This window comes from Zeus faber (assembly GCF_960531495.2).
Source record: "Zeus faber genome assembly, chromosome: 2".
Taxonomy (NCBI): Eukaryota; Metazoa; Chordata; class Actinopteri; order Zeiformes; family Zeidae; genus Zeus; species Zeus faber.
The window spans coordinates 46893474-46920224 of record NC_137189.1 but is presented as its reverse complement, the minus strand read 5'-3'; the positions used below and the strand labels follow the sequence as shown (position 1 = coordinate 46920224).

General features: G+C 48.3%; 1 protein-coding gene across 1 annotated transcript in view; it reads left to right on the top strand.

The window, feature by feature from the left end:
• Nucleotides 1-10782: 10782 nt before the first annotated feature.
• kcnk10a (potassium channel, subfamily K, member 10a) overlaps nt 10783-26751 on the top strand; it is a gene marked incomplete at both ends in the record, with an annotated part of 32344 nt that continues 16375 nt past the window's right edge. The window contains 2 exons of the mRNA XM_080023944.1: nt 10783-10837; nt 13039-13424. Of these exons, the coding sequence (XP_079880070.1) occupies nt 10783-10837; nt 13039-13424 (441 nt within the window). The remainder of the gene's footprint in view (nt 10838-13038; nt 13425-26751) is intronic.

The following is a 26751-nucleotide window of genomic DNA, read 5'->3' as shown; positions in this document are numbered from 1 at the left end:
TCTCAGCCTCATTCCCCCCCGAGGTATACACCGTAAGACTAGGAGTGAGTGCCCCACTACTACTTTTTTGTTGTTTTTGTTATTGTGTTTTTTCTGTTAATGTACAATAGGCAAAATTCAGTTGAATAGATTACTCGTCTATATAGTAATGCAGACATCATTAATGGAACGTTTACATTTATTTGTCATTTAAATTATTATGGAAGAACTTGTCAGTGCTTCACTTTCTGTATTTTCATTTAAATCTGTATATATACATATATGCATGTATGTGTATATATGTATGTGTGTATATTTATATATATATATAAACACATACACATATGCATATATATATATATATATATATATATACACACACATACGCATATATTTATATATATATATATATACACACACACACACACACACATACGCATATATATATATATATATATATATATACACACACACATATATACACATATATATACACATACATGCATATATGTATATATATATACATATATGCATGTATGCATGCATGCATGCAATATATATATATATATATATATATATATATATATATATATATATATATATATATATATATATATATATATATATCTTATATATATATCTATATATATATCCTGTCTTTTAGTCATTCTTCCTTGGCTCGAGTAGACAGTGCAGGCTTGTCCAAGTCAGAAACAAAGACTGAAAACATATTTGACGCAGTGATGCCAACACGAGGATTATTGCTGCTTTCTGGTCTGTCTTTCGATGAACTGTGCTTGATGGGGTGAAACGTCTGCCTCACTGGCCAGGGTTTTGCAGTTCAGGCGCAAGACGGATAATTCACTGCCATCCATGTTGGCATCACATAGACAGCGCAACAGATCTGGTACTGAGAACAGCTGCACTGGGTCAGCAAAGGCATCACAATAACCGAGTAAATTTGAGGGAATTGCAGCTTTTGGCGATACTTTCTGCAGTTGTGCAATACATGAAGCCCACAGCTGCCGTGTAGCAGACTTTTGTTTGGCTTTCGCAGAGGTGAAGTCAATTCTGTGTCCTGCCTCTGCTCCCACCTGTGTGATGTTGCTCGGTGTCATGCAGTATTGTGGTTGGCCAGTCACTGTTATTGTCCCCCTGCATCTGACTACCGCCTCCAACTGTAACAGCATAGCCGCAACAGCATGTGTCCGCTATGCCAGCCCGACATGTGCAGTGACCTGAGGATATAGCCCCTGATGAGTTGACGACGGCCCAGGGCTTGAGTGGCGTATCACTAAGGCGTAGCGAGTGCAAGACCTGAAGACAAGGCAGAGGTAGAGACAGAGGACAGCACTATACAACAGTATTAAATCCTTTGCACAATTTCGCTTCATACATAGGTCTGTAAACATTGTTAGAACCCTACTGGAAGCTATTCCTACATAATATGAAAGGCTAGAGCTTGACATTAGCAGATCACAGCATTATATATATTTATATTTATGTTTATATATAAATACACACAAATAACGGTCCCTGGCATCCTTGCACAATTTGTCCCGGTGTGATATTCTCTCAGTTTGCTTCTACTTCTCCAGTTTGACAATTGAATCGGTAGATATTGGGCTCACTTGAAAACTTGTGTTGATGTTTATATGTATGTGACAAATAAACCTCTTGAATCTTGAATCATTACTGTACCACTCACTGCAACTTAACCCACAAAATGGCAGCTCGGTGATGGCAACACATACACGTAACTGATAAAACTCGATTGCTGGTCCATAAATTATGAATAACATCTAAAATGTATATGTCTGCCACTTGAAGGCAGAACGGTAGCATTTCCGACAGGCCTTGCAGCGACGCAGCCTTTGAAAATATCCCTCGCAACTTGCGCAAATGCTGTTGCGTGCTGCAGGCGGTGCTGAGGCTGCTAGTGCTTACAAACATATCACTTTGCTTCATGCAAGTTGCAGCATCAGCTTGAAGTGACTTTTTTATCGAGGAGTCTCTGCCCACAGGTAGGGTTTTAGGCAGGGAGACAGAGTCTTTCTTGCTGTGGTGCGGAAACATGGCGAGAGTTTTTATTGTACAGAGGAAAAAACAGCTCGCTGGCAGTACAAATAATAATGAGGATTATTTTGGGCGCAGGAGGAATGGCGTTCCGATCTGGCTCCTTGTCGGCTGATGAGTCTGTGCACCGATTCCCTCTGCAAGACGGACAAACATTAACAAAGCTCCCTGCCCCGAGTTGGACCAATCAGCGCCGCATTGGCGCTGATTCGGCCGATTCGAGGCAGCTTGGGAAAGGGAGCTGTGCTGTCGTCTGCAGCCTGTGCTTGACCACGCCCCTTGGTCCGCCACATACCAGCACAGCCTGGCTTCGGCCGCGGAGCCGTCCGGCCGACAGCCAACTCACGACTCACAACAGCCGACTGACGTTCCTGAGCAAATTCTCCCTTGTTAACAGCCAAATCGGGACGTGTAACTTTACTCTCAGGTCCATAATTATGAGCGCTGGTGCATAATTAAAGCGGGCCCATGACGCAGATCTCTCTCATCTCTCTCCCTCTTGTTTTTGTATAATGGGCTGCTCAGGCAGCCCACAGAGCAACCGAGCGACCGGCCCACCGGTTTTTGTCGAGGTGCTTCTGATGGCCAGTCCAACTATGCCGGTAGGCCCACTGGAAGGGAGAGAAGCCGGAAGCAGAGCTGGGCAAGGTGTTGTGTGTGTATTCTACCCATATAAGGCACTTTTCCAGGTGGCCAAATTCTGGGAGACAAGGCAGCATAGTCCAGTCTCCAGCTGCTGGTACAGCCACTCGGTCTCACGGTTAGACTGAAGGTGTTACCTGGAGGAGAGAACAGAAGGGAGCTGAGAGATAAACTGTGGCCCCTGGTCTGAGACTTCCTCTCTAGGGAATCCATGAAGACAGAACACATGAGACAATACTACCACTGCTGTCTCCTTGGCGGACGGCAACTTCGGCAGCAGAATGAAGTGAACCATTTTGGAGAATCTGGCCCCCACGCTAGTGCCTTCCTGACCTTATCAGAAGGTAACACAGTGGTGTTACCTTCACAGGAGGGTAACCCAGTGTCAAAGTCCAAAGAGATTCCAGACCAGGGGAAATGGGGCAAAGGGAGAGGGTGCAGGAGACCAGGAGGCAGACATTGGGAGACCTTGTTCCGAGCGCAAACAAGGACAGGCGGCCACATTTTCCCCCACCTCTATCTCCATGGACGGCCACCATTGTTTTTTGCAGCACGGTTAAACAAGGAAAAGTTTAATTGATTTAGGAAAAGAGTCCGTCCTGCTTGTCGGGCTTCGAGGTGTTTGGTGGACATGATGTACTCCAGGTTCTTGCTGGTCAGTCATTAACAGGAAAGGATGCTCTGCTCCCTCCAACCAGTGGCACCACTCCTTTAGGGCCACCTTAACAGCCAGCAACTCCTTGCTCCCCACGTCGTAGTTTCTCTAGGCGGCCGAGGGCTTCCGAGAGAGGAAGGCGCAGGGATGAACCCTGTTGTCATTCTGAAACCACTGGGCGAGGACTGCCCTGTCACCCACGTCTGAGGCATCAACTTCCACCAGGTGGAGGGGGCCATTGGTGTCTGTGTGTGGTGGACGGTCGAAGGGTGAGGAGGGAACTGGGATGGGTTGTTTAAGGATAGTGATGGCCTTAGGGGAAAAAAAAACTGTTGAGTCATATGGTGGATCTGGTGCTGATGGAGCCCAACCTGTGGCTAGATGGAAGCTTCCTGGAGAGGCAGTGTCACTATCCTATTGGCCCGCTTTTTGGTTCTGGCATCGTGCAGAACACTCACGGGCACCGGTTCCTGGCCTGTGAGCTGCCTGGCTGCTCGCATGATGCGTGTGATTGCAATCTCTTCTGATGGCTGTATGTGTCTTGCCAAATATCTGATGAGATGGCAATCTGGATACATTTTGTCAGTTTTTGTGTCAAAGAAGGAAGATGCGACTTGGTACAAAAGCAGACCTCTTGCTCTGCATAAAGACCGATGAAACTGACTCACAACCTGCTCCTGTGGTAGATGCTGTGTTTTTTGATGGCACAGCTGTGGTCCAGATGCTGAATCCTGATACAGCAAAGACCTTCCAGGACTATGCAGAGAGTGTCTTTGTGCCACATGCAAAATCCCAGTTTGAGAAAACGAGTCGTCTTGATATTATCGGGGATATCTACTAAACGTCCCAGACAGCCTGAAAGGCACCGCCCTACAGAAGAGAGGGAAGGGAATCAAGAGAAGTCTCCAATCCTTCCGGTTCTCCATACGCCTGGCCAGCTCCGAAGAGCTTTCAGCTCCCGCATCCTTCTTCAAGACGTTCACATACGTTAGCGCTGAACGTCCTCGCGATCGATGCCCGTGTGTTGGTTCCCATAGGACCAGCCTGCTGGCCAGGAGGTCCCGATGTCTGTGGCAGTGGCCGGCCAGCCTCATCCTCCTAGATGCTACCTTCTTGCTGAGCCTTGGCAGTTGCCCGTACAGGTCCTTGTTGGTAATGTGGATGTTCTGGTCCACATTCAGAACAGCTCGTAGCATTCTGGTGTAGCACCCATCCAGGGACTTCTGCAGGGTGGGTGTCAGGGTCCAGCTTTCGCAGCCATACAGGAGGACAGACTCCACAGTGGCGTGGAATAGGTTCAGCTTTATGTGTCGGGGGAGATTCGAGCACCACACTCTTGACATACCGTTCAGGGCCCTCCACGCTAGTGCCTTCCTGACCTTAAGGTCCTGTTCTGTGGAGTTCACCCAGGAACCCAAGTATTTGAAGTCATTGACCTCTCGCAGAGCGTTGCCATCTGATGTTATAATCGGCGGATGGTCCATGTGGAAGTTATAGGTGATTACCTCAGACTTCTTTGCATTCAGTCTAAGGCCAACCTTAGCACATTCCACCTCCACTCTGTTCAGGAGTTCCTGTGCTTGCTCCATGCAGTCAGACACCAGGCAGATGTCATCTGCGTAGTCTAGGTCTGCCTGGGCTACAGCAGGGCTTCTTCTAGACTTCCTTGGTGTAATTGTGAAGCCAAGCTCCTGCTCCCGCCCGTTGATGGCTTTCCTGAGTGCGTAGTCCAGAGCTATGATAAAGAGGAAGGGGGCAAAAGTGTCTCCCTGCTGCACCCCTGCTAGGATTTCGAACTCCTCGCAGGAGGCCTGGACTACTCGGCAGTAGCCCAGGCCGGTGAGGTTGGAGATGAGGTATGCTACCTTGGAGCGCTCCGATGGAAACAAGGGTACCTGTAGCTCGAAATGCAGCCCAATGCAGAAATGGGTCTGGGGAGGTGAGGTCGCGGGGCTGGCGACGTGACGATGGGGGCTGGAGAAGGAGCTGGAATGAGGACTGGAACTGAAGCTGACACTGGGTCATGGGCCACATTGGAACTCCGGAACAGGGCGAGTAATTCGCTTTGAGAGTTCTGTTGTTCAGTGATGGTACAAAGGACCTGCTCATAGGAGCCTAACATGACTACCTGGAGGGCGATTTCCTGTCCTTGTGCTATTGGTGGTTATTGAGTGCGGCACACAGGATCAGAGTCGGCTGGGTCCCTAGTCTCGGCCTGTTGGTACTGTCGACTGGTGGAAAGAAAGGCAAGAGGACAAAAGACAATAGCACGACTCGGAGACAGGAACCTTGATGAAGGAAAACAGTCTTTACTTGATCAGGATCTGTACACGGGGAGGCCCTCAGCGAAACAAACAATCCGACAGGGAGTAGACAAGGTGAAGCGGTTCGGTACACAGGTGTTCAGTAGATAGGGCAAGCAATGAGTCAGGTGAGGTCCAGGAAACGGAGCAGGGAATCGGAATCACCAGGAGACAGAGAGATGAGGAAGAAAAAAACCCGCCAGGACCCTTGACACATAGCACAAAGTCAAACTGGCACAGAGAAAGTGGAGCACACAGACTAAATACACCGGGGAAGGAAGGGTAACGAGGGACAGGCGAAACTAATCGGGGCGGGGTCGACAATCACACAGGCGGGATACACAGAAAGTCTGTCGGGAGCAGGGCGGGACATCACACTCAGTGCCCGGTGTCATGTTTTGTCTCAAACCTTTCAAAAATCGTTCAGTCCCCGCGAGGAAATAAATCACGTTGCGGCAAACAACAAGTACAACATTTGCAAAGGAGTGGACGTTTTATTCAGCAAAGTACAGTGTACAGTACAGTTCAGGGTTCTCCACTGAGTGTGGAACGTGATTTACCTGAGAACGTGTTTAAAAGACAGCCGTCCATGTTAGTTTCAAATTCAAAAAGTTTCAAATTTAAACTTCCCATATCGATGCCTAAAAAAAAAAAAAAGAAACGTCAAATAATGGATGAAATATTGGACTGTATTATGTCTTTCTATCAACAAAGAATCAAATCATATTTTGTTTTTACTAATTTTTTTCACTAATTTTTTTAATTTTTTTTTTAGTCTGAGGCCTACTCCTTACTCTGAGACCTACTTCTTAGTCTGAGACCTATTCCTTTGTCTTAGGCCTACTTCTTACTCTGAGACCTACTCCTAAATTTGAAACCTACTCCTTAGTCTGAGACCGACTCCTTAGTCTGAGAGTGACTCCTTAGTCTGAGACCGACTCCTTAGTCTGAGAGTGACTCCTTAGTCTGAGACCGACTGCTTAGTCTGAGAACTTGCTGTGTCACCAGTCATGCTGTATTGTTTGGGAGCTGTTTGATTTACCTACTGTACCTCTGAGTGAGGCAGCATTGTATGGAAGCAGGTCATGCACTGTGTTGGAGCCACTTAGTACACTAACCTGCGAGATAAAGTGGAAACCTGACCCTGATGGAGGCTTTAAAGGTTTCCTTTCTAACCTAGTGGATGTATTCATAATATATATTTAAAAAAAACCCATCCGTTCCCCCAGTCCTCCACCCATTCACCCCTTCCCCATTCAATAAATGGTAAACAGCTTTTGGATCCTTGTGCTTGAATGTGCACAGTGTCTCGAGGCTCTACGGTCCAGTCATCCTTATTCAACTTAACCTGGCAATAAAATATTTACATGCATTTACTTCACATGAAAAATTTTAAGTATATCAACTTTTTCAGAAGTCTTTCATTGAATCAATTTAATATAATTAGATAAAATAGTATTTTATTAGCTGTGATTAAAATTATTATATTACATATATTTGGGATGATGTTATTTTCTGTCTCTCTTCCCACGATGCTTTCTATTCTTAGACTCTTTTAGTAGTTTATTATTGTAGAATATGGTTTGGTGGACATTGAACCAGAGATGGCGCTAGTGCACCGACCAAGACACACTTCAGGTGAGGAAATCTAGTTCCTGTCCAATTTTTTTAAATTTAAGCCCCGAGTCAGTTTGCAGTTCAATCTCTCTTTGTATTGAATTTATCTTTTATTAATATTCGGAAATAATTATAATAATAATAATAATAATAATAATAATAATAATAATAATAATAGGGTGTACCCCGCCCCTCCCCCAATGACAGCTGGGATTGGCTCCTGGATGGATGGATAATAATATTTAAACAATTAAGATGTACTGATCCAATTAGTTCAAGCATTGAAAAAGTGGGAAGCTCAAGGCAAGGCTAGTATGTTTGTACAGAATGTTTCATACACATGGACAATTCAAAGTGCTTTACATAAGAGATAAAATGCATTAAAGCACAGAAATAAAAACAAAAAAGCACATAAAAGGACAATATAATCACAGAAATAAAAAGGTGAGTGCGTTGATAGTTTGCTGAAGGGCAAATGTAAAAGTTTTGAGCCTGGATTTAAAAGTAGTAAGGGTTTGTGTTGGTATTACACCGGTTCAATCACGTTATTCATTGAGATCTGATTATGTTCCACTGTTGTGAGTACACTGTCCAATATTTGAGGTTTCCATTGTATATGAATCGTATATTGATTATATGGAAGTGGATGTGCAACAGAAACCAGTCAGAAACTCTGGGTTCATCGAACAGCTCTATACATCTTGTCAAAACTTTCCATTTGGATAAAACACGTGTTCCTTATATTTGACCGTTGGCAACTGATGATTCTGTGAGCAGCAAATATTTATAGGACCATCTGCAGTGCAGCTTCCACATCATCCATTAAACTGGGACAAAGAGGCCTACACCTCAAAGGGTATTATATCTCACTTAACATAGAATTTCCCATTACAAGCCATACTAATGCATATTATTTACTCTGAAATTTGTCTAAAATGATTTCTTATCTTCAAAAGAAAGACTTTAATAAATGCCCAACCTCGAAGTACAGTGCAATTTTTCGACCTCCTCTGGGATGGCATGCATTAAGCTGTTTTAAATTCATTAAAAAATCGTCACTGTGTTGTGTTGTTTGTGTTTGGACCTAAACTGTGAATTGCTGACGGCGTTTGATTTAAAAAAAAATAATAATAATGAACACAAATTTGGTGAATGCAATCGTTTGTATTCACCAGCAGAGGACAGCAAATCCATTCTCCCAGCTCCATGAGCGGTAGGACTGGAGCTGCCCATGGTGCTGAACCCACTGTGCCACGGGATCTTCCCACCACGATCCAAATCCATGCGGCTGAAATGGAATCATTCCACAGTAAAACGTGTCTCCACAGTGGGAATGACATGTACACGGAGCCGTCCTGTCCCCGCTTGGGCTTGGACATTCTCCACAACTTGGATCATGGTCATGTGACCTGTCTCACCTGTCATGGGCCGATCTGGGACCACGCTCGGGTCCTGTCAAATATTGCTTTGATGCAGTTTTTGGTCCAAACCAGGGGAGTCGAACCCCATTTTGGGTAAAAATGTGACTTCCCGCGGTTCGGATTAGTTACTTGTCAAGCCTTTACCTGAGGTCTGGGACCACCGCAGCCCAGCTGAACGCTCTTTATGGCTGAATAAGTTGCAACGGGTATATTGAATAACGTTTTTTTTCAAGCTGTCTCTGCAATAAACTTCCAAAGGTTTGATTTCATAGACGTCATCTCATTGTGTGGGCTCTGATATGTGAGAGACCGCAGCTGATTCAGCTGTGTCTGTTTTTCATACTCATTGCACATAAACATACAGATACCAACTGAACATGATCATTTTTCATGACGACATTCCTTTATTTTGCCCCCAATTCATCGGGGGGGGGGGGGGGGGGGGGATAAATGGACCCCCCTCCTCTGCGGCGGGAATCCGGCCCGCGAGCCATCGCTTTTGCACCCCACTACGCGACCATGGGATTGGGATAGTTGGTGGGATTTTAGGATCCCTCCTTTGAGTGTTTTCCATCCGAAGCAGCCGCTGCTTGTGCGTGGCCACGGCCCCCGCCGCGTGACCACACCCCACGCCACGCACAGCGGGGGGGGGGGGGGGGGGGTTCTCAGGTGATGTAATGGTTTGTATTTTAGCGCCGGTGCTGCAGCAGAAACCACTGTGAGCCCCCCCCCTTCAACCAGACTCTCACATCCCATAATCTAGGTTGTGGTTCTGGATAAATATAAATATCCGACGCATGATTCCCTTTTTCATTCCACGCGTAGTGGAAACAAAGCGGTGTGTGTGTGTGTGTGTGTGTGTGTGTGTGTGTGTGTGTGTGTGTGTGTGTGAAAGCCCACGTTGTTGCACAGGGCTCTGGCGTCAATAACACACTCCACGCGTCTTGCGAGGCGCAATCTCCTGGCGCAGCGGCGCGGCGGCAGAGCGGCGGAGCGGCGGAGCGGCAGAGCGGCGGAGCGGCGGAGCGGCAGGTTGCGGCGGAGACGCGCACCGCGAGCGATGAGAGGTTCGATTCTTTCTTCGGATTCGGCGCTTGACGAGTCACTTCGTGGAAAAACAACAACAACGTCAAAAAAAAAAGGAGTCGTTCGATTTCCCGTCGTTTCCTTCCTTCTATTCCGTTGGCGCAACGCCCGGTTGGGCACGGAATCCTCCCCCCAAAAAGTTTTGAATTCTGTCAAAATCATTGGTTTCGTTGGAAGAATGCAAACCGTGGATCCCAGAAAATATTTGAGCGTAATTCTCCAAAAAAAAACAAAAAACATATTTTGGCAGAGCAATGCAAAGCCTGCAAGGCAACAACTGTTTTTTTTGTCAATTCTTTGTAATTCTTATTTCCCTCTCCCTCTTCTTCAGTTTGGACTGCGAACGTGTAAAACAGTCATATTTAATAAAAGTGACGCCAAACGCCTTGACTCCTGTTTTTCTGCTTGGACTCGTTCTTATAATTTCGTCCTCAATCCCGAGAGGATTCACTCGATTCGTTCACCGTTTATATATTAAAATTGTTTTTGCCTCTGCGGTATTTGTGACGTCGGAGTGCCGATTCATTTCCAGGATTCGTTCGCGTCGGACGAATCGTTCCGTAGTGTTCGCGCCGCCGCGGCGCAGTGGGTTGACGAACCCGGCTTCCACGTAAACCCTGTAGTATACACGCACACGCACACATACACACGCACACGCACACATACACACGCACACGCGTACACAGGCGTACACTCGCACGCACGCACGCACGCACGCAGGCGCGCACACACGCCGTGTAAAACGCGTGGATCTTTCAATGGAGCGGCGGACTGCGGCGCAGAGAGGACGCCCGTGAGCGTGTGCGCCTGTTTTTCTTTTGAGGCGGAGAAGCGCACTTGGCTCCCAGGGACTGGAACCACACCAAGGCTCGGATGATGTGTTTCTATTCCCTGCCCTTCTCTCTTCTCTCCCGGTTAAAGTGGAAGGATTCGACCGCAGGAGCGTCGAGACATTCCTCGTAAAAGACTTTATTCCGCGGCAACAGCGTCAAGGAGGAACAGGATGAAATTTCCCACGGAAAACCCAAGAAAACCAGGGACTATGAACCCTTCACCAGGTTGTAGTATTATTCTTGTCCGTCCATAAATAATAAACATATTCGATAACACATTTTCATAATAATGCTTAAAAATGAATCCTTATCCTGTTCAACAGTTATTTGGAATTGCCATTATTATTATTATTATTATTATTATTATTATTATTATTATTATTATTATTATTATTATCCATTTGTTGCATGCTCGCGCGTTCAGCGTGGAATAACGCGTATATATATATATATATATATATATATATATATATATATAATTATTTTTTTATAATTTCGCATTGCCCTCATCTTGCTTCATAGTTCTTTGAGACAAAATACTGCAATTTGCTTAATGTGGTCCTCGAATCCAGCGATCCCCCAATTAGCCCAATTTTACCTCATGGAAAAGTAAAAAAAAAAAAAAAAAACAACAACAAAAAAAACAACTGCCTGATGTTGTTTTTCAGGGAGGTGTGTGTGTGTGTGTGTGTGTGTGTGTGTGTGTGTGTGTGTGTGTGGTGAAGTTATGGCTTCAGTCTGGGCATCAACATCCCCTGAAGGGTCCTTACTGGAGCCCCCTCGTGGGGCTTGTTTCCCCTCTGACTGGTAAACACACGGAGATAAGAGAGAACTTGGCGATGACAAAGTTCGGGCCTTGTTTTCCCGTGAGCTCATCAGCGACGGTGGGGGGGGGCAAGACGGATGGAGGCGTCCCGCCCAAGGGTCCACTAGGGACGGCGGATCGATGGGTGGATAACAGAAGATCACCTCGAGGGGTGATGCAGCGCTGGTGTATTAGCCTGGTTGATACATTACCTCATCCATATCCGTATGTGTGTCACGTCACCATCACATGCTCACCCACCCGTGCCGCCCGTGCAGGTGATTTACACGCGGGTCCCATCTCCATCCTTGACCTTCATGGTGGAAACGCACGGCGTGTGGCCGCAACGAGCACATTGCGGCTGATTGGTTACATAAATCATACAGGGGCTTCCTGTTGGTGCCTCTTTCCTGTTGGTGCCTCTTTCCTGTTGGTGCTTTTGCTGTTGGTGCTTTTCCTAAGGTCTGGGTGGGGGCATTGCTCACGATTCTCCTTAAATGGTGTTACATAATTCATGGAGTGTAGTGGATTACGGGCACCGAGCGTCTCCTCCGCATGTGAACGTGGCGGCGAGGAGACGACAACACGGCACAACTTAGTCCCCCCCACACACACACACACGGGAGGTGACTCGCCGCCGTGGTCGGCAGACAAGCTGACCGGTTCTCCGCGAGGGGTGAAATCCAAACCCCCTTTTCCCGTGAATCCCCGGCTCCCTCCTCGCGCTGGTTGTCGGAGGCTGTATTCGACGACGTCGCTTCCGCCCTGGTGCCACCGGCGATTATTTACACACCGGTGGACGCGGCCGCCGGGGGGGGGGGGGGTGTTGGGGGGTTAAGCGTCCTGCTCAAGGGCGGTACGACGTGCCGGCGGGAGGAGCCGGGGAATAGAACCGGCAACCTGCCGACTACTTCCCATCTCGAGCAAACGTCCGAATGTGGCTCTTAACCTCCCCCTGTGATGTCCGCTTTGTCTCTCTCTCTCTCTCCCTCCCGTTCCCTTCTGTACCCCTCTCCATCCCTCTCCATCCCTCTCCATCCCTCTCCATCTCTCTCCATCCCTCTCCATCTCTCTCCATCTCTCTCCATCTCTCTCCATCTGTCTCCATCTCTCTCCATCCCTCTCCATCCCTCTCCATCTCTCTCCATCTCTCTCCATCTCTCTCCATCCCTCTCCATCTCTCTCCATCTCTCTCCATCCCTCTCCATCCCTCTCCATCTCTCTCCATCTCTCTCCATCTCTCTCCATCTCTCTCCATCTCTCTCCATCTCTCTCTCTCTCTCTCTTTCGCTCGCTCGCTCGCTCTCTCCCTCCCTCTCTCTCCCTCCCTCTCCCTCTCTCTCTCTCTCTCTCTCTCTCTCTCTACCCGTGTCTCCCTGTATTGGCTGCTTCCCAGATCGTCCCTGAGGGGATTCGGCCGGTCTTTAAATCAGCCATGTTTGCCGTTCTAACGCTGGTATTCAGCGCCGGGTGCCCGGTCATAAACGCTGCGCAACCTGTTGCACAACCAGACCTCGTCCCTCGCCGCCTCGCGCGCAGACACGGCACGGCTCTATTAACAGCCCGGTCGCGACTGTCTTTCTCCCACCCCCCCCACCCCACCCCCCGGCTTTCGTTGCAGTGGCGGTCCAGACCAACCTGGTCCCCCCCAAGAAGGTGCAGCCCGGCATGCTTCAGTCCAGCCTGGTGCAGGCCAGCGTGGCCACCATGCAGAACCCCATGGGCTGCAGCCTCCCGCGCCTCTCCGTGTCCCTGCGGCCGGCGAGCATGGTGGCCAGCATGGAGGGGGTGGCGGACGGCTCGGCGCCCTTCACCGTGATGAAGTGGAAGACGGTGCTGGCGGTGTTCGTGGTGGTGGTCGCCTACCTGGTGGCCGGGGGCCTGGTGTTCCGGGCGCTGGAGCAGCCCTTCGAGAGCAACCAGAAGGTCACCATCACGGCGGAGAAAGCCGCCTTCCTGCAGAAGCACCCCTGCGTGTCGCCGGCCGAGCTGGAGGCCCTGATCAAGGTAGGACCGGCGAGGAGGGGACCCCGGGGGGGTGGGGAGGGGGGGGCGATAAACCTGTGGCTCTGATGTTCTCAAGGGGGGCTGATTTCAGGACCAGCTCCCTTTTCCCAAATCGATGGAGTGTGCGGCAAAGGAAAGTTTCCAACTACCTGGGAAATACTTTTTTTTGCCCTTTCTCCCTTCGCCCTTCTCGCTACGCTTTTCCTTTTGGACGATGGATGATGGTGCTGATATACAGTGTTTGACGCTGTCCAGTCTCGGCTTTCTTGTCCAGTGCTATTCAATAATTGATAATAATAATAACACATTTGGGCCCAATTAGCGTCGCGTCGTCGGCTCATAAACACTGTCGCCGGGCAGGACGCGCGGTGCCTCTCCAGCCACCGGTCGATACTCCTGCTTTTCCTCCAGCCCTCGACGCGGTCCCTCCCGGGGGACTCGGGGGGGGCGACTGAAACCGGAACTCCGTATTGATCCGACGCTATTCAAAACCACACGCGACGGTCCACGCGCTGCCAGAACCACCCGGAATCGGATACGAGGCGCGCCAGACTGGTCGGTGTGAGAAAAAAAAAAAAAAAAGAAGAGGGAGGGGAGAGTGGGAGACAGTCCTCCTGGCTCCCACGTCCTAGAAGTTGCGCGAATGAGAAGGAAAAAAAAGTACCGGTTGAACTTTTTGGGGCAAGGGGACGGAGGGGACGCGTGGCACGGTTTTGCCGGAGATACAGAGCAGACGCGAGGACTGGATTCGGTCGGAATAAGGCGTTGTTTCGATCCCTTCCACCAACGGGGCTTCCGGGCTTCATTCGATCCGTCGGCTCAGGATTCTAAATGGAGGTTTAGGTGGCGCTGGGTGTTTTGCAGCACTCATTTTTGCGCACACTTTCTGAAAAAGCGTCGTAAATATGAACCTCACACCTCGCTGCACTCACAGGCGACCACGTGTCGAGGCGCCTGACAAGTTATTGGATGTGATTTGGGGATTTGGGGTGTTTTTTTGGGGGGTGCGGCCGGCGCCGGCAGTTGTCGGATGCGGCCGCCACGGGCGCCCATGCCCCCGCCGGTTGGCGGTAGATCCGCCGCTCGGTCGGTTTGTCCGCTTTGCCCTCCAGCAAATATGGCGGCGGGCACCAGGCTGTGACATCCCTCATTCTGGACCGGGCCGATCCTGCCCGGCGGACCCTGCGGTGATGGTTAATGACGTGTCACTGCCGTCATGCGGATGAAAGACAAAACGGCAGAGAGAGATGCCGCATGGAGCAGACACTGGAGCAGACACTCCAGTGACTCACACGCACACACACACACACACACACACACACACACACACGCACGGACGCATGCACGCACACATACGCACACACACACACACACACACACACACACACACACACACACACACACACACACACACACACACACACACACATAAGTACGCATGCATGGACGCACACACACGCACACACACACACAAGCACGCACAGATTCACACACACACACACACACACACACACACACACACACACACACACACACACACACACACACACACACACACACACACACACAACACAGACGCTTTATTTATGGAAATCACCCAAATAAGCTTTTCTGAAGAATGCCTGTTGTGAGTCACAGTTCAGTAATAGGCAGCGTTGCATTGAAATGACAGCCATGTTGCATAATTCCCTAAATGACACCACCCCCCCCCACCCTAACCCCCCACCCCCCACATCTCTCAAACCTCCTGCCGCTGCATCCGTCTGGATTTGCATTCATCAGCTTTCCTTCCTCGCGCTCTCACCTTTACGTTCTCGGGGATCTCCGCCCCTCGTGCCTCTGCAGGAGCCTCCCGGACGCGTCTCAAGCCGTTAGAAAAACATGGGTTTGGAGACGCACCCGGCCCAGATCAAAGATGGCCGGGCCTCCTAAACAGCCGCTTATTTTCCTCGTGCCGCGGCGCGCCCGCTCCCGCCAACACGGGTGGGGGGGCATTTTCTTCTTCTGCTCACTGAGGCGCCTCCAGAGCCTCGTGAAACAGAGGTGTCGCGCCCAAAGCGCTCGCATCGCTTTCCGGTGACGCCCCCCCCCGTGGCGGTGAAACCCTGTATGATAATGGATGGGGTAACGCAGAGCTGTGAAAGCCTCCGCCCGTCCGAGCTGCTCCCGTCCGGTATCGAGCTCGGCGCTCCAGAGACGCATCAACCTCGGAGCCAGATAGTACACGCCCGCCCGCCCGCCCGCCCGCCCGCCCGCCCGCCGGTAACTAACCGGCCTCATAAAAGCCCAACAATTGGACGTGAGTGTTAGTGCTGTGGTTGCGCTGAAAGCCGACGCGTTCATCTCGCTTACGGGCGGAGTGGAGAGGAATGGCGCTAAGATGAAAGGGGGCGATCAAGTAGCAGATCAATTCCCTCTCTGGAAAACCCTGCGATAGAGCGGGATGAGGGGAAGAGAGCGAGGGGGGGGGGAAGGAGAGGGAGAGGGGGAGAGAGAGGGGGAGAGAGAGTGAGGGAGAGGGGGGAGAGGGGGAGAGGGGGAGAGAGAGAGTGGGAGAGAGGGGGAGAGAGAGAGGGAGAGGGGGGGAAACACAGTTGCTAAGGCTCGCCGCCTCCAAATGATCACACTGGGGCCGTGATGATGATGCTGCTGCAGCAGACGTGGCTCGTCGTGCACTGAATCCAGCCTCGGAAAAAAAAATATATTTATATATATATATATATATATATATATATATATATATATATATATATATATATATATATATATATATATATATATATATATATATAATTTAAAAACACAAGCTCCTTCAAGTCGGTGTCATGAAGTCATATTCTAGGTCCTTTTTATTTGGAATAATTTTTCCTTTGAGTATTTTCAACACTGCGTTCAATATAGAACTACTGTATATGAGATGAGGGAAAAGTTTTATTAATAACATTGCTGTAATTTATGACATCATATGGATTTTAATATTAGAAATTACATAAACAATATATATTGCATCACTTCTTTGCTCTTTTTTTTCTCCTTTTGCTCTCAGGGATATTATTAAAATGGAACAAATTCAATTGATATTCACAGAAACATGGTCTTTGCATCACAGAGACGTGGTCAGTGTCCGACCGCGGAGAATGAAATGCCCCCGAAGGATATTTCCTGTATATGGAGCAGACACATTGCCGCTGGATGCAGAATTTCCACCGAGTCTAAATTAAGAGTCTAAATTAAACCGGCCTTTGTGCCCCGTGTAGTCCACCGGCCGTTTGTCTTCTCCTGTCCGAAATCAAAGTGGTAATCCGTAAGAATATTTTGTTCAAAAAGTGTCATACGTTCCATATTTAAACGGGCATTTTAAAGGAACAGCCGTTCAATGTATTTGCGTTCTGCGTGCGTTCCTCCATGTGCTGTTTGTGGCGGCGTCCGAATTTCCCGGCAAGAGCGCAAGGATGGGGCACATGCCAAGAAGTGAAGAGCAGGCGGGGTGAAGTTGATAAAGCAACGTGGCGAGCTGCGGTCAGCAAGCTGTCGAAACGGATGGAACTTTCACAAGAAATAACCAAAAATACCCCAATACACCAAGTGACCGAGACAAAGCCCCAAATCACTCCTTCAGAAGCGATGGATTCGAACGCTGCAGTTTGGACAGAAATTTGTGGGACTTCTTGACAACCTTATGGATTACCACTTTAATATCCAACTCAAACCCAACTGGAATAGGTTCCTTGGAATAAAAAGTCAATAAGAAATAAGAATAACAACGAAAACAGAGCGTCCAAGTGTGACCAGACCGAAAATGGATCTTGTCGTCCGATTCGGAAGCGAGGCTTCCGTGTTGTTCACGTCTTCATCATGATTTATTTCAACATTCAAGCGGTGCTTTGTCATCAAACCTCTCCTGCCGCCCTAGCGCCGTCGGCGCGCTAACAGACACTGTGGCCCGACGGGTGTGTGCAGCAATAATTGGCCATATTTCCAGCACCGGGAGGTTAAATTAAGTCCTCAGGTCTTGAAAGCATCTGCGGGGGAATCAATTATTCACTGTTTGGTCGGGCGGGGCCGGTGACGGCCGCCGAAAGCGGCGGAACTCCCGAGGTGGGCCTCCCGAGCGCCTCATGTGATTACAGCTGCTCGGCACCACCCACCCCGGGGGGGCACACCGTCAGCTCCCATCATCAGCTCATTTAGGGAAATTAGCTGGGCCCGCGTCCCCACCCCTCGCACGCCGGCTGCATTTCCATTAAAAAAGCTGAACCCGAAACAGCCGGAGCCGTGCCGTCCTCTTCCAAAGGGCGCCGGCTCATCCTGACTCATTGTTTTGGTCGTGAGAATTAGCCGTCGTTTCTCACCGTGGGCGACGCACGGAGAGTGGGCGGGAAACAATATGGAGGCATTTTTAGAGCGCAGCGTGGAGTATTTTTGGTGCAGCGCAGCGGGCGGCGCGCGCGGCCCCGGCAAACCGCCGTGCCGGGCCGTCGTGCTGCAGAGATCTCTGGGAAAACGCCGTCCAGGGTGCAGATTTTTCCAAACTCGGTTTTGCGTGTCAAACGGAGCTTCTTGAAAGGCGAGGCCACTGCAGGAGGCAGACTCCATGTGCTTCAACGTTTGCAAAAACAAACAAAAAAAACCACCCTGTTAACATTTAAATTAAAAAAATAAAAGAATAAAAAAAGGATTTAAGAATAAAACTAATAAAATAAAATGTAGTGCAAGGTTTACTGAGAAAATCTGTAAAAAAACGTGAAAAACTGAAAAACGTCGTGTTGTTCTCAGTGTCTCCATCCGAAGTTCAAAAGTACCCCCGACTTCAGGGTTGGCGTCCGTACAGTGTAGTGTATGAATATGGTGAAGGATCTCAATACGCCGAGTGCTGCTAATGCTCTTCTGTGATGTGTGCCGTCAAGTTTTATATACATACATTATATGCAGTACATTGATATACTAGACATACTATCGCCCCCTACTCCCCCTTAGGCCTTAGGCGCTTATAGGAGCTTTTTAAATATGTTTTGTGTTGTTGTGTGGTCGGAGATGTTGTTCTTTAAACGGAGGTGGAAAAATGCATTTTCAGAAAAATCTGTATAGCCGTAGACAGGGCCCGAGATTGTGTGGGGTGAGTGTGTGTGTGTGTGTGTGTGTGTGTGTGTGTGTGTGTGTGTGTGTGTGTGTGTGTGTGTGTGTACGTGTGTGTGTGTGTGTGTGTGTCTGTTTTGGGAATGTCCCGCTGGCAGCGCCCGCCAGACGAGTCGGTTTCTTTTTTTTCGGGATTTACGGAGAGGGGCCGTGTCGTGACTCACCCACCTTTCTCCCCCCTCTCTTCCTGCTTCTTCTCGTCAATTATTGAGCGAGAGGTTTGTGTCGGTGTGTGTCGGTGCCGTATTGTGTGTGCGTCAGGAGAGGCCTCTCCGTGCTACAGCAAGATCCGCTCCTCAAACCTTTCCGGAGTATTTAGTATTTGGTATTTAAGGAGCTCCCGTCACTGTAACTATTCCAGAGCAAGTGCCCAATTCTGATCCGGCCCGTGCAGAACGGCCATTTTCGCCGACCACCAAAGTAATTATTTCAGCCGCAAAAAACCTGCCTCATTAAAATGCAATCTGGACGGACACCAGCGGTGTTTTAGCTCATTACGCACCAGATGTTTGATTAGTACGCCTAGAGTAATTGGAGGCGTAGCACCCGTAGGATATGAATACGGCAGAGGTATTTTGCGATCAAAAAACTTGACGCGTCTCGTAAAAATCCCGTGACCGTCCGTAGAGGTCTTTAGGGGGGCTTTCACGTCTCCCTTGCTCACTAGGCACCAACAGACCTGGCTCTGAAGCTCGGACCATCTTGACAGCGGTGGCTGTTCCTCCAAAAAATCGAATAAAAACATTGTGTTTTTATTTTTAGATGTATTTCATTTTACTCCGTTTCCTTATAGAACGAAACAAAAAAAAGAGCACCTTGCGTAACGGGGACACTCTCTCAGTCACTCTGTTACACACCCCCTCCCCCAGCAGAGGGCCTGGCCAGGTGTGTGTGGGTGTGGGTGTGGGTGTGTGTGCGGGGAGGGTAATTGCACCGGGGCCCCAACAAAAATATTTGCACCGGGGCTTATCACCATCATGTTACGCTACTGAGGCTGTGTATTTTTGATATATAGAATAAGGCCGAAACTTACACTCATACTGAAAAATGAACCGCGGTGAAGGAAACACGGGGTGACGACTACGTCAACAGCTTAAGAAAATACACAAAAATGTCGACACGTTTAAGGTATATAGTGAGACGCTGTATGGAAGGGGATTTGGATGCCAAAATTCCCACCATTTAACAAGTGCAGAGTTTGCCTGTACGTTGCTGTGTTTATACGCGCCCTCAACGGGACGCAGGTATCACATGATCAAGCTCTATTGGTTCAGTTGTTTGAGTGTGAAACAAACCGGGTTAAAATGAAAAAGATGAAAAAATATTTTCTTTTACCAAACTCAGGGAACAATGTAGTGTCAAATCCTAATGCCTATTTCATGTTCCATACCATTCTAATGATAAAAATAAAGAAAAAACATTACACAGCATATAATGAAAGAATGCTAAATCCAAGGATTTATTTACCCCCGAATAATGTTTCCAAACTAAGGTGCCCAACGTGTAGGGGAAGCCAAATTCAGAAAACGAAAGTAAGGCCCAAATACAGATGAGGTCAAAAGAACTGAAACAGGGTCTGAAGACCGAACCAAATGACGCCGGAGGGAACAAACACAGGAGCCGAGCCGAACCAAAATAGGACACAAGAGCGGGGAAACCAATATCACCACCAAAAGGTTTGAACTCTAAAGATGGTTCAATGGGACGACAGTCAACAACATTTCCTCATGCAAGCCTTGCCGCTGTGGGCTTCTTGTCATTTAAACTGCCTGGGCGTGGGCGCGACCAGCACAATAATCGGCGCAATCAATAAAAATACCGACAGATATTGGCTTTTCACGTCCATATCACCCACGCGAAGCCTCACCGCGGCCTCGGTCGGCGGCGACCACGGGGCACCGGCTCCCCCGTGGCTCCACCTCCTCCAAGAGAACCCCGTATCCCACGGCGAGGACCCCGCCGCTCCTCCGTCAGCCCAGCCGCAGCCTCCACGGTCGGATTGGACGCCGACTCCCCGCGGCGGGGGACGGGCGGCGGCAGCGGTTGATAGACGCGGCCTGGACGGGCGCCAGGAGTCCGGAGGCAGCCCCAAGGACGGGATCCAGGGGAGAGATGCATATCACCTCCACCCTCTCTGTCTGCTCTGGGTGGGAGGCTGAGGTTATCCCCCGCCTCCACCCACCCACACACACACACTCACACACACACACACTCCGGCCCCACCCTCCATCATCCTCTGGCAGCATCTCCACAACTGTCTGGCTTTAGCTCCGACGATGCACCCTGCACACTGAGCGCTCCCTCTCTGAATCAGTCGTTTGGAGCAGCAGGGGGGGACAGACAGATTTTTAGGTGATGCAGTGATAGGTGTAGCACGTTTGGGCGTGGTGCCATGTCTACGCTTTGGCTGCAGTTACTTAAAGGGATTCAGATTAGCCGCGCCCTTACGCTCACCCCGGCGCGTATTAGGTCGATAGGTTTCAGCCTTTTCTCCAAACCTCCTCCCTCAGCTTCCTCCTCCCACCCGGTGTTCAATGGAAGTGAAAGGGGGACAAAATCCGCAGTTTGACGTGATGCCGTCGCAGTCGGTTTTGCAAATTCCACAAGTTATTTTAAAAATATCCACCTTTTATTCCTTAATTTGCTGTTTTCCAGAGCTATTTTCACTCCGAACGGCATGCTCCGCTCCTTCCCTCCCTCCCTCCCACCTGGAGTTCAATGGAAGTGACGGGCGGGACAAATCCGCAATCTGCCTGCAATGCAAAAACTCCCTCCACATTCCGGGCAAAGCCAACGTGATCCCTTCGGTGGCTGGTTTTGAAGTAAATATCTTCCATTTCATTGCAAAATTTGCTGTTTGCCGCCGCCTTTTTCATTGCTGTGCTTCAGTGTTTGTAGCGGCTTGACACCCAAATTGGAGACCTGCCCAATGCCTGACACATGATAGGTATCACTAATCAGGTCCGATTTGTCATGTTCTTGTATTTGTAAAACGACTCCGATAGCGGAGCCTGATACTAACGCGAAGCGGCGTGGCTGCATTGATTTCCCTTTTCAGGTTTTTTTGTTGTGGCGCGGTGACAGTCTCTTGTTATATCTGATATTGTTCGATAAAAGGCAAATTAAGTCGTGGAGGTAAATTTAATTTCCTCCCCGGGATTAATAAAGTGTCTTATCTCATATGAAATAAATCAATTTGAGAAAACGCTGACACAAATGCCCTTCAAAATGTCTGTTTGAACTATTTCAACAGAAAGTTCCTTAAAATCATCGTCACGCTGGTGCTGTCAACTCGTGTCGTCTAAATACAGATGTGGCTGGCGCGGGAGGGGGAGGGCGGGCGACAATTGATTTGATTTGACACTTGGGGGTTAAAAAACGCCGCCGGACTGGGAAGGAACGTCGGGACCCCGCGGCGCCGAGACCCGAAACGCGCGACGGCGGGAGACTGCGGCCGTGTGTCGAGCACACACCTACGAGATATATTTAGATGCCGTGCCGTCCATCAGATTTTACCCCAGAGCGGGGTCTTCTCAGCGCAAACTCTCAAAGTGTCAAATCCTCTAACGAAGCTCGCACGAAACCTGCAGCATTACCGTCATTTGCAAATGTGTTTGTTTCCTGTAGGGTGGTGCCAAAAACACCACCCTGGTGCTGGTGCAATGTTGTGAATAATGCGATTTACACTTTTTAATTGTTTAGTGTTGACTGTATGTTAAAACAGGTACAGTAGAGTCCAGTAAAAAAAATAGAAAAATAAACAACAAGAAATAAATAAATAGATAGATAGACAGATAGATAGATACACAAATAAATTAATAAATAAACGAATGAATGAATGAAATGATGGATTATCTATCTAAGTGGACAGGAACACAGAAAAAAAAATCCTCAAAGCCCTTTGTAATGACCTTTGTCATCATCTCTCCCTGTTTTGTAATGCATCATCATGTAATGAGTCCTCGTCTCAAAAGCTCCGACTATACATTTTGCAGTTATATAGTCTGGACTGGAGAGACATAGGTATCTCCATCGACATAAAAGATTAAAGTAGCATTTCTTTTTTTAAACATTCAAATAGCCACTGTTTTGCGCTCTCTCTGGTTTGGCTCATTTGGCTTCATTAAAATAAAGTACTCCATGCCAGTCATGTAGACCTTTCAAAATAGGCGTGACTTCAAGGTTGTTACCAGATAATTTGTGCCGTGTTTTATTTATTTATTATTATTATTGTTATTATTATTATTATTATTATTAGTAGTAGTAGTAGTAGTAGTAGTAGTAGTAGTAGTAGTAGTAGTATTGTTATTACTTTTTTATTATTATTATTTTTTACCTGTGCTGTCAGCATACTGGGCATACAACACAGAGTATTTGCATCTAGGACAGAGTTAGTCTGCAAGTGGAGTTCAACTTCTCCACCTGCAATGCAACTCCTTATTAATTCTTTAATCATCAACAACTGCTGCAATAACTCTGTCCTGTGGACGACCTGTAGGATGACAAGAGCACAGCTTTTTATTACACAGAACCACCACCGATCCCCCTCTTTGGAGAACCATCTGAACATGTTTTGTTCTAAAAACAACTAATCGTCATTACTTCTCCAAGAGGGGAGAATCCCCACGGGTGAGACAAATAATCAAAGAAACAACAAATAAACATAGACCCAAACATGTAAATAGAAAAACGTAAACAAATAAACATCAGACAACAACATGTATTAACAAAACAGAGTTAATTAAGTCCAGGAAAACTGGAACAGCAACTGGTCACGTGGCCTCTTCCTGTTATAGTTATGGCAGTAAATGAGGGAGAAAAGGAGAGGAATGCAACCAGGAGGCTGCTGGGTGTGTGTTCAAGGCGGGTGCTGTCTGTGTGTGTGTGTGTGTGTGTGTGTGTGTGTGTGTGTGTGTGTGTGTGTTTGTGTGGGTGTGGGTGTGGGTGTGGGTGTGTGTGTGTGGGTGTGGGTGTGGTTGTGGGTGTGGTTGTGGGTGTGGGTGGGTGGCTGTGTGTGTGCAGTGCGTGGGAAGTGTCCACCGGTGACTGTATGGGGACCGGTCCCACCTGGTTCTGGTGGATGAGGTCAGTATTATATCGTAGCGCGCCGTATCGAGCACCCCGCCCTGCAGCTACAGAAGACCCCCCCGCACCCCCGAAGGGCGCACATACAACCAACCCCCACGTGCAGGTATAAGACGTACCCGCAGGCGTAGAACCCGGGCCACGAACGGCAGGCATGGACCGCAGGCCTGGAGCCAGGTCCCGCGCAGACAGACTGACACCCACACCAGAACCGCCTGCGAGCGGCTCGTTGCGAATCGCCTGCGAGGCTCGCTTGCAGGGCCGACATGCCCGCGCAGAGTCGAGGCCCACCATACTCCAACCGTCCAGATGCCCGACCCAGTCACAAGCCTCGAGCGCCCACCTTCCATCACCCCAAGTGCCCAGGGCGCTCAGTGTGTTTTTAACAAACTACAGAGGACACAGCCAGCGGACAGTGGTGTAAAGTAAAAAAGTGAAAATACTTTGTTTCTGTACCTAAGTATTTTTTGGGATTATCTACTTTACTTGAGCTATTTTACTTCAGTCGACTTTAACTTCTACTGTGCTACCCCACAGTAGCCCCAATAAAGTATGTTTTTACTCCCATACATTTTCCCTGAACACCTCTGTTACAACTGGTCGTCAGTGATTTCAGTGAATCCACTTATCTCCAGGTTCATGTCTAAATCAAGTGGAAACAAACACTCTCGAGCCAGTGTTCAGAGTTGCCAGGTCTGCGATTGTCCTGCGAAATTGGGATACTTTTTTGGTGTCGAAGCGGGTTTGGGGGATGGCTGGGTTTGTCAGCTGGCAACCCGCCTGTGTTCAGTTTTGTTTTCGCGGCGTTGCTTTTCTTATGTCGGTGTGAAAGATGCGTCTTACTGTCTGAAGTACCTCACATGCTTACAGAAAAAAATGGAAACATTTACAACCAGAATAAAATCAGAGCAAAAAAAAATGTCTGTTTTCTTTTGTCCTCCACAGCATTTCCTTTTACTTTCGATACTTAACTTTAATATCAGCTGCATTAAGACTTCACTTACTCAAGTAGTGTTCTCAGGAGCGACTTCTACTTATACCGGAGTTGTTTTTTCGTAAGATATAGTTCTACTCAAGTGTGGCTCTCCGGTACTTGATCCCCCACTGGCGGCGGGGGAACGGGCGGCTGGGGAGTTTATTATGTCAAGAGCAGGTTACGTCATTGACGACACAAACCACCCCCAGAGTTACTTCACATACGCAGCCAGATGAAGAGTTCTGACCGGACCATCTCTCCAGAGGAATGGGGTTGTTTTGGATCAGGCTGTAAATGTCAGACGCGGTCATTATTTCTAGATTTGGGAGGCGACGCCATGAGGGTTCGCTGGTCGGGGCCGATCGCATTACGGCATCCCTTGCCGAACGGCGGATGACCATGAAGCGGAGGCAAAATGTTCAAAATGTCCATAAAACTGTGCGCTCGCTCAGACATTTCGTCATCCTCGGGCTGGTCGTCGACATCTTTATTCCTATTTTTAAGGTTCCAGTGGTCGCAATACAACATTTTGCCTGATGGAAGCAGCATGGTGTTGGGGGTCCTCTTGTTTCAGAGGCACCAGGTCCACAAAGCAGGACGGGAAGGAAGAGTAGAAGAGTCAAATCCAAATGAAATATTGCTATCTGTATGTTCTCGCACACGTCTGGTCTCAGGACAAATAATCATATGAGCCTCAGTTGGCGCCACATTGCACTTTTAAGATAAATATAGATAAAGAAATTGAAAAATGTTTATTAATTCGAGCTTAGTGAACAGTATATTTCCATTTATTTATTTCCACTTTGTTGATACCTAGGCTTATTTTATTGTTTTTGTTATTTCTGAGTTTACACTTATTGCCTATCAGTATGTTATTCTAATAGACTATTTTATTGTTTATTGTTTATAAATTCATCAGTTTATATTTTGGGTTAATTTATTTTACATTTCCTATTTTCTTTCTTCAAGTTAAACTTAAGTTTTACTGTACATAGCTTACATTAACCCTAACCCCAACCCTAACCCTTACCCTAACCCTTACCCTAACCCTAACCCTAAATCAAACCCTAAATCTAACCCTAACCCTAAATCTAGCCCTAAATCTAACCCTAACCCTAAATCTAACCCTAACCCTAAATCTAACCCTAACCTTAAATCTAACCCTAACCCTAAATCTAACCCTGACCCTAAATCTAACCCTGACCCTTAATCTAACCCTAACCTTAAATCTAACCCTAACCCTTAATCTAACCCTAACCTTAAATCTAACCCTAACCTTAAATCTAACCCTAACCCTAAATCTAACCCTGACCCTAAATCTAACCCTGACCCTAACCCTAACCCTGGAATCAGGTAGACGAGGAGAATTAATGAAAAGTAGCGAAGGCGCAGAAAGCATGATACACCTCAAAATACTCATTACCATATACTGTGTTACCCCTCGGTACTTATACTCTACTCTCCCTCTTACTACCCTTCTACTCCATGTCTACTCTAGCTCTGCTTTACCTCCCTCTACGCTACCTCTACTCTACCAACGGCACTACTCTACCTCCTTCTACTCTACCTCCCTGTACTCCACCTCTATTCTACTTCCCGCACTCGACTCCCCTCTCCCTCCATCTATTCTACCTCTAGTCCACCTCTACCTATACCTCTACTCTACCTCCGTCTACTCCACCTCTACTCTACCTCCCTCTACTCCACCTCTACTCTCCCTCCCTCTACTCCACCTCTACTCTGCCTCCCTCTACTCCACCTCTACTCTGCCTCCCTCTACTCCACCTCTTCTCGACCTCCGTCTACTCCACCTCTACTCTACCTCTACTCTACCCCCCACTCTACCCCTACCTCTACCCCCCCACTCAACCCCTACCTCTACCTCCCTCTACTCTGCCCCCTCTACTAAAACCGTACTCTACTTTACCTCCCTCTACCTCCCTGTACTCTACCCCCTCTACTCCACCTATACTCCACCTCTCCTCTCCTCTCCCTCTGTTTGTTTGCTCTATTCTTTTGTTTTATCGGCTTCGTTGGCCTTTGAAGAGAAGTCACCGCCTGCGAGTTGATACAACCCCTCCGCTGGGTGTAATTGGACACAGAGAGCCGCGGTCGTTGCAGCTTTCTTTG